At 41.4% G+C, this 9203-nt stretch overlaps 1 protein-coding gene across 4 annotated transcripts in view; it reads right to left on the bottom strand.

Annotated features, from left to right (window-relative positions):
* Positions 1-9203, bottom strand: part of REC114 (REC114 meiotic recombination protein) — a 162947-nt gene that overhangs the window by 99606 nt on the left and 54138 nt on the right. The window contains exons 3-4 of one of the 4 annotated variants that reach the window (XM_073877328.1): positions 8608-8792; positions 6616-6955 (exon numbers count right to left, since the gene is read on the bottom strand). In XM_073877328.1, coding sequence (XP_073733429.1) covers positions 6616-6774 — 159 coding nt within the window. In that variant the 5' untranslated portion in view covers positions 6775-6955; positions 8608-8792. Of the gene's footprint in view, positions 1-6615; positions 6956-8607; positions 8793-9203 lie in introns of those variants that run through there. The other 3 variants (XM_073877327.1, XM_025883782.2, XM_025883781.2) reach the window with 3 other exon arrangements.

The raw sequence follows: 9203 nt of genomic DNA, 5'->3' as shown, positions 1-9203 counted from the left end.
AGAAAGAAAGAAAGAAAGAAAGAAAGAAAGAAAGAAAGAAAGAAAGACAGAAAGACAGAAAGACAGAAAGACAGAAAGACAGAAAGACAGAAAGAAAGAAAGAAAGAAAGAAAGAAAGAAAGAAAGAAAGAAAGAAAGAAAGAAAATGCTCCTGAGTTCCAGCCAGGGATCCCAGGAATAAGACTTCATTTCTTAGCAGTCTCCAGATTGAGAAAAGAGTGTGGCAGACTTCTAGCTATTCTCCAATACCCATTTTCCTTTCTATATGGTAATAGAACTGCTGGGTTTTAGCTGGACACATGATCTTGTGCAATACAGACTACTTATGCCAGCTGTCCATGCAGTTAGGACGGCCACAGCTCTAAGTTCTGGCCACTGTGCTGAAGAAGGTAGTACCATGTGGCACTTATGGGAAATTTTCCTTAAGAGACAGCAGGTATATATCCTTCTGTTACTTTTTGATTCCTTCCTCCACCAAGCTATCTAGGATATCACTTCTATCTTGGACTATTAGACCATGGCCACGCATGGCAGAGGAACAAAACAGAAGGCTCCTCAGTTCCTGACACTGTGGAGTGTCATATCAGCCCTGCACTTTTATGTGGAGAATAATAAACTTTCACCTTATTTAATCCACTGTTATTTTATATTTTCTGTTACTCAGAGTCAATATGAATCCTAATACAAAATATAACCTGTTAACTCTTCAAAAAAAAACAAAACAAAACAAGCTGCATGAAAGAATAACTCTCAATGACACTCCTACACCTACATAACAGAAAATACCACTGTAGGAAGTGGTAGTGTACAGCACAATGAGGACTGGCTTGAAGAAGACCTGAGTTTTAGAATTAGTTCTACTTCCTACATAAACCTTTGGCAAGCCATTTAACCTAGGCAAGCCTCAGCTTCTTCTATAAAATGGTAGTAAGATAGATCTAAAGAGTAGTGAGAATTAAACTGGAAGAGGTTGATGAAAACACAAATTGTAAAGAGCTATATAGTATCAGTATTACTTTGTCAATTATTCCTTCTTCCCCACCTTTCCTTCAGAATTGGGGCATGAGGATGGACTGCAGTACTTAAAGGTAACTAGAGTGTCACCCCCCAGAGATCGATTCATTAGGTCTAGCACAGGAACCATGATACTGCATTTTCAACAAGCACCCCAAGAGACTGTTGAAAGCAGTCAGCCCATTACACCTTGGGAAACACTGCTCTATGATCAGGCCCTACCCATTCTTGTAATCCTGTGCTTGAGTGCTCCAATATTTTAAGACTGTGATGAAACACAAGGAAAGTTCCATAGCCTCTCCAGTGCCTAACTAAATGCTAAGTAGCCAGGAGACAATTTAATAATATTTTGTTGAACTGATGAACTGAAGTGGAAAATGACAAAGTGGAACTAAATCAAATGACCCACTACGGACTTCCATTTCTGGCCAACAAAATAACAGTAAATTTACCCTCCTGCCTCAAACAACTAAAAAACAGAACAAATTAAAGGAAACAAGTTTTCAGGGCACTGGATATCAGGTAATAAAAACCATGATTCCTGAGATATAATGAAAAACGAAGGTGAGCCTTACGACTGCCCTAGATTACTTCTTGGAGAAAGTTTCCAGGCAAAGGACCAAGAGGAGGCGCCCAGGCAGCACAGGGTGATGTTTCCTTGAGTTGAGGGGATAGAGCTGTGAGTCCAGGGAGGACAGTATGGCTACAGTTCACAGGATAGAATACTAGAGAGAACACTCCCAACACCTGCAGAGACTCCTCAACTCTTTGGAATATATGTATGTGAGGCTGGGCAAAGAACCACTTGAAAAGATTTAAGGGAACAATCCCAAGACCTCACATAGGGCAGGGACTAGTGCCTGTTCTCATCAGCTAGGGTGAAAACCTGCATAATTTACAGGGCATTGGGTAGAATACCCTGAAGAGTTTTACCTCAGGAGTGAGGAAAAAATTAGCCCTAGGTCAAATGTTGCTCTGGTCCCACCTGACAAAGCTTAAAAGCAAGACTTGAAAGGATCAAACTGTTTCCAGATAACTTATCCCAGAAAATTCAAGAATATTTATAGGAAGACAAAAATATCCTGTATCCAACAGGGCAAAATTCACATCAGGCATCCAATCAAAAATTACCAGACATGTAAAGAACTACTATTTTACTTTTTTAAAAATCATTTTCTTGGGATTTTACTAAATCTTAAATTTTCCTTAAAAAAAAAAACTGTCATTTTTATCATTTACACTCTGTGTGTTAATCTCAAAATCCCTCATCTACATAATTGAAGTGCTAGTCCCTCTATGAAATATTAACACTTTGAAGACAAACAGCATAGCTGGTTAAAAGCACAGCCTTTAGAGGCAGGAAACCCAGGCTCTGAATAAATTCTTTATTCATAACTTATCCCTGTGTTCCTGGGCAAGCCACTGAACCTCTCCTGAGTTTTCGTTCAGTTTTAGTACGACAGTATTTGCTTCATAGGACTTCTGTAAGAAATAAAGTAAATACCTAATAAATAGTAACTATCATGCCATAATTATCACCTTATCACAAGGAAAGTTTAAAAAAGTTAGTACACACTCAAACATTCGCTGAGCAACAAGCAATCATGTGCTAGTTAAGATGCAGGCACTAGGAATACAACGAAGAAAAGGGTACCGTTGAGAGGACCTGAAGTACATCTTATGTTGGATCTGCCTTTAGAAGTTCATCTCAAGTACAAACTTCATATTCTATTTCTTAATTTCTAAGTAGGGCAATTATTTTAAGTCCTCCTATAAAAATTAAAGGTTGATTTTTTTCCCTTTGAAAGGAAAAAATAAGAAATTGTCAGGTTCAACCAATTGGGGCATGTCTAAGAAATCCTGGAATCTGAAAAACATGGTAAAACTTTAACTTAAAAGCAACCTACAATTTAACATCACCTTTCAAAATTATTCTCAAATTAGTAGGCTAAATTGTATTCAGATATAAAATACACAAAATGGACCAATCTGTTATTATGATAATCTTTTCAGAAAGGCTTGGGCTAACAGATGTAAGGAATTAAAACCAAGTTCAAGTTTGTATTTCATTTGCTCATTCCACTTAAATGACAGATGGCTTAAATATTAACCCTATTAACAAGACATCTGCATATTCATTATGAATCTGATTGCCTTACTTCATAAGTCCATGAATTCATTTTATTAATTTTACTGTACGGCTGCCCATTTCATGCAAGGTCTTCAAAACCCTTGCCTCTCCAAGTATGGTCCTAGAACCAGCAGCATCAGCATCACCTGTAAACTTGCTAGAACTATAGAATTTTATTCCGCATACCAGACATACTGAGTCGGAATTTGCATTAAAACAGACTCCACATGTAATTTCTATGCACTATGAAGTCTGAGTAGCATAGTTCTAAACTGTTGATTTTTTTCACACTTTTTTTTTTTACAGTATTATAAAAAGCTTATTTGCTTCCAAACTGTTGATTAACTTATCTCCAGATAGTTATTTTCATAATAATTCAGTTCAGACAAATAAATCAAATAGATAGGTATATTAGATGTTCTATATATAATACTTATATCTCAGACTTGACCTCCCCTCTCAACCAGGATTTCAAGTCTTAGAAGATTTACACTATCCATATTTTCTCGAGTCAACATTTTTGTGGCCACTAGCATGTGGTCACTGTGACAAAATCTCTGTAATTAAGTAACTATATAGAACAATACCAGATCAGTTCTTCCTATAATTTCAGAAAAAAATGAAAAAACTCAAAGTAGTTTAAACCAAGGTTCAGCCTGAAAGTTCCCTAGGGAAAAAACGACCAGAATGACTCTATCTTCCACAATAATATATTTTTATGCTTTACCTAACACATATTTTTTACTGCAGGTACCATATATTTTTAAAATAAGAAATTCACATGGGACTTAGGACAGTTCTTTAGATGGCTCATCTTTTATTATTACTATTGCACAATAGTCACAGTGCACATAAAATAGAACAAATCTTGTTTTCTCTTTCGTTTTTCCAAAAAGAAAAATGACAGACCTAGGCTGAAACTGATCACAGCAGGTAGGATGCTTCAGCACAGATTCAAAGGAAGGTACAAATGTTCAGTTTTCAAAAGCACTGCAAAAGCCAACTTCATATCTTGTCACTGCAGCTGTGGCTTTATGCCAAACATTTGAAAACTGTTGAAAAGTGCCATTCCTCATAAGCAATTATGAAGAGCTTTGCAAAAAGAAGGGGGAAATAACTGTAATAACAATGAACTCCTTACAATAGCCAAATGTCCATGGCCTCTGGGTTGCAGGATAAGAATCTGAGAGTTACCCATATGCATCTGAGCCAATGCACCCAATGCAGATACCTTAGGAGAAACGGTTTGAAGGGGTGGTAAGAGAAGGTATGAAGGAACGTGCTGGGCAGACTCAGAAATTAAATATTCCTCAAACATCCCCAGTTTTTTATAAGACACAATTATAGATCAGACATCCTTCAATTTAACTTCATTCATCCTTTTTTGCGTTTGCAGCCTATATAATTTCTCAGGATACATCATTCTGCAAGAGTACAACTAGGCACTGAACGTCTTTTTTTATGGTTCTAGATATATTGATTTCAAACTTTAAGTAGTCCCCTAGCTCTAACATTCGAGAATTTGGTGAACAATTCATTATGCCCCATCTCTACTCTCATCCACAATCAAGCCTCTCAAAGAATTGTCTAGCCATGGTGGCTCCGCTCCCTCACCCACCAGTCACCCTTCAGCCTACCTCATCTGGCTTCCACTTCACTCCCCTGAAACTTCTCCTGGTAAAGACCGTAAGGACCCTCATGTTGCTAAATCCAATGGACAGCCCTTAGTCATCATTTTTCTCCACTTTGCAGCATCACTCAACAAAGTTCACTGTTCTCTCCCTCTTAAAATAACTTTCTGTAGCTTTGATGGACACGTTTCCTGGGTGCCTCCCCAACTCCCTGTCCCCTGTCAATCTTCTTTAGGGACTCTGTCCCCTCTACATAACCTACAAATGTTGGGCCATCTTGGGACTCAGTCCTGGAATTTCATGTAATCTCAAAACTATAAATTTCACCTTCATGCTGATGACACATTCATCGCCAGCCCACATCTTTCTTCTACACCAGTATACCCAGCTACCTATTCAGCATCTCCACTTGAACGCTTCACAAACACATTTAAACTCAATACATCTGAAACTGAAGCCTTGGATCTTTCTATCACTGTTCCTCCTCCAATGCTTTCCATTCCCCAACCATCTACCCAGTTGCTCCTGCTAGAAGCCCAGAAGTCCTTTCCTCCCATATCCAATCAACCTCCAAGTCCTATCATTTTGGCCTCCAAAATATAGTTTTAATATGCCCAATTTCCCTATTCCTACTGCCATCCTCTCCAAACTACCCCCACTCTAGTCGAAGTCATTATCATCACTTGCCTGAAATAATACCATTCTAAGTGATCTTCCTGAATCTACTCATATTCCCCTTCAACCCTGTCTTCAGACTTCAGCCAGAGTGATCTTTCAAATATGAAAATTCTACTTAAAACCCTTCAGTGGCTTCCAACCGGCTTTAGGATAATGTTCACAAGGCACCTGTCTACCTCTCCAGATAATCTCACCTTATGCTATCACTCTGTTCTCTAAGCACCGGCCTTACTCTTTTTCTCTGTACATTATACATGCTGAGGTTTTCCAGGTGTAGGGCCTTTGCACATGCTGCAAATGCTACCTGAAATATTTGTTCTTTTACTCTTCCACCCTCTGCTACCCAAATCACACTAACATACACATGCACAGGCATAATCCAAAACTTCAGGGTCCACATCCAACAGTCAAACCAGACCAAAAGGAACTGAACGACGAGCAACTCTTGGCATTAAGGTACATACCACCATAACAAAAAATAGTAACAGCAAACCCTTATATAATTTTCCCAGGACTGTTTGAAGTAATTTATATATATTAACTTATTCACTGCTCACAAGAATCCTATGAAGTGGATACTATTATTATCTCTATTTTAAAGTTTAAAAAAGTGCAGAGAGGATCAATAACCCCAGCAAGGTCAGAGAAATTCAGCAGCAAAACAAGTATTCAAATTTAGTCCTTCTGTGTGAGTGCCTGACTGCCCCTAGCATGACAACTTGGTCATGGACTATTCAACCTTCCCTTCCACATAAGGGATGTGGAACTGGTTTAAATAATTATAAAGTTATTTGGTTAAGTACTTGTCCTCCACTAGGCTGAAAACATAAATGAGGGTAGGGACCATTTCTATCTTGTTCACTGACATATCCCCAGCACCCTGAATAAAGCCTAACACATAACTGCTGCTCAATAATCTGTTGAACATAGGACTACTGCCTTGCGTAATTATATTGAGAAAGTATTGGATCCAATTATGACATTATGTATATATTTTCTGTTAGCTGTCGGCTAGGTAGTCCTGTCAGTCCCGTGGTGTCCCCTCCTCCCGCCTGGGTGGCATTCGGAGGACTAGGGCCAGTGTGGCTGCTGGCCTCGGTCTCCCCCCCCCCCCTTCCCGGGGTTGAGCGCCTCCCGGCCTTTCCTGCCCTCAGGCCTCACCTTCCACGTGGGGGAAGAGGCTGTCTCAGCGTCCTGACCAGGCCCTGGAGGCTCTCCGGTGCCCGAGGGCATGAAGCGGCCGTACCGCTGGAGAGGCCACTGAGCCGCGCCTCCTCCCGCGAGCGCGAGGCCTGCCGGCTCTTTTCCCGCCTCCGCCATGTTGGGCCTCAGGACGTGCACAGCAGGTGGCGCTTACCAATCCGCGCAGCTAACCAATCAGGAAGCGAAATGGCCCAAGGCCCACCTTCCCCGCCAGTGGAAGCCAATGGGCGGACTCCGAAGACTCCTGCAGGGGGCTGCTGGGGTTGTGGGCGTCACTCTGGGCCCCGTGCGCCTTCTCCTGTGGTTGGGCAAAGTGCAAAGTGGAGATGGTAGCTTCCACGTGGAAGTGGGGTTGTGGCGCTTGTAGATGGTAGTTGGCCTCAACCTCTGCAGCACTGGGGCCCTCACCTTCCCTCGGGCAGCCCAAGTCACTGTCCAGCCGCTCTGACTGGGACATTTCCGAAAACTGGCTGATTCCCTGTAACTTCTACGCGCTGGGACTAGGCCGGCTTTCCGAGGCTGCGTGGACAAGTGTGTTTCCCCTACAGCAGCCTTTCACATGGCAACGACCCTGCCCACCCCAAACCCATCACAGCACAGCATCAATTCTACCCGCCATTCACGAAGTAAGGCTATTTTCTCCTCATCCTGTGACCCTCTGGACATAACTCCAGACGGTCAAGTTGTTGCCAAAAGAGAGGAGCAATTGGGTGGGATGCTGTCGGCCATAAAAGGTGTGCCCTAGTCAAGCAGCAGGTGCAACTAAATGACAGGTCTGGGTGAATTATAGTCGACAAAGCACTTCTACATCTGTTATTTCATTTGTCCTCCCAACAACCTTGTGAATTAAAGAAGCAAAACAGAGATCACTGCCCCCGTTGAATAGACGGGAGGCAAAATAAGGTCCGGAGGGTAAAAGCGATTTGTCCAAGGTTACACAGCCAGGGTAAAACTGGTCTCCACAATCTCTCCAAGTGTCTGCCACACTCAAGAAGAATTTATGTATTCATTGAGTCTGTGTCAAACCAGAAGCAGAGTATACAGAGGATGGAGACTATGTTAACCAAACACATAAAATAGAGTTATAATGCAAATAATTTTTAAAACTAAATGTCAAAGCATAGTATATGCATAGACAATGGTTAGAGAGGTGGTAGTTTATTCACTCTACAAAGCACTCATTAAATATCCACTGTGTGTAACCATACTGGTCACTATAGGGGTTACAGAAATGGGTAAGGCATGTATCTAACTTTCTAGGACCTCATGCATCTAGCCTTCTAGGATCTTATAAGGAAAACAATGAGAAGTACCCATGATACCTGATAGTTACTGCACATAAAAGGTACAGGTGTGCTCTAAGGATTCAGATGAAGAGTGGCACTTCACTTCTGTGAAGTGCCCAAGCTCTGCTTCTATTCAGAGCACTGAACAGCCCCTAAGGAGAGGGAATTTTACTTGGTAGGTGATAAGGAACATGGAAAATGTGTGTAAGAGAGTGACACTGTTATAATGGTGGTCTAGGGAGGCTAATCTTTCAGGGGCATACAGAATAAAACTGCATTCAAGGCAGAGGATATATGTTACTTATCTTTCTATTTCAGATTTCAGAAACTGCTTCTGAAGGTCCTTAAATGACACAGCACTACTGCATTTAATATAGTAGTAAATAGTTAGAAACTTGGTGTGAGTCCCAGTCCTGCCACTTGCCAGCCATGTGACCTTGGGGAAGTCACTTAACCTCTCTATAAAATAGGGTTAGCAAATGCCCATCTTAAAGGGCCAGAAGAAGGATAAAATAAGATCATATGAGGGAAAACCCTTGGTAAATTACAAAGCGGTACACATGTTGGTGCTTTCTATTCACAGGGTTAAAGTGATTTTCTATGGGCTCCCTGTAGGCAGGAGGATGGGAATGGGAGCCTGACATTCAGTCTCAGAGGCGCTCACCTTCCAGGTCCAGGGCTGTGGATGCTGTCAGACACCCTTCACAGGAGCAGATGGTGTTCACAGTTGGGACCCTGTCAGTGCCCAAGGACACCCAGGGCCCTGCTGGGGTGCAAGCTCCCTTCCTAGACAATGCACCTGTGCTTGAGCTTCTGGGGCCACCAGCGTCTGCCAAGAACAGTTCATGTCTGCAAAGGGAGATATGAGAAAGCCATAGCACAGAGCACAGAGGCTCTTAAAAACTTATGATATTAACAAATGTGATGTGAGCATTCAAAAAGTCCCAGATGCTGTACTTGGTGCTGCGGATATAGTAGAGATCAAGCCAGGTACAGCTTCTACCCTCCTGAAGCTTACAGTCTAGCAGAGGGTGGAGAGAGTGGGGAAGAGGGTGCAGAACACTGAGCAAATTACTCCATATTTTTAATGGTCATTGTATTTTCTTTTTTAAAGATAAATCTATAATATGTATCAAGGTACAATTTTATACAATAAAAGCACAGATATTACAAGCAAGTTTTGACACGTCTGTACACTCATATAATCACCATCCAAGACAAGATATAAAACATTCCCGAAAGCCCCAAGTTTTCTTAGGC

The sequence above is a fragment of the Callorhinus ursinus genome, unplaced genomic scaffold (assembly GCF_003265705.2).
Source record: "Callorhinus ursinus isolate GAN/ISIS: 27379988/994484 unplaced genomic scaffold, GSC_fseal_2.0 scaffold25, whole genome shotgun sequence".
Classification (NCBI taxonomy): domain Eukaryota; kingdom Metazoa; phylum Chordata; class Mammalia; order Carnivora; family Otariidae; genus Callorhinus; species Callorhinus ursinus.
The sequence above is the reverse complement of the archived record's forward strand: the minus strand, read 5'-3'. Positions and strand labels throughout refer to the sequence as shown.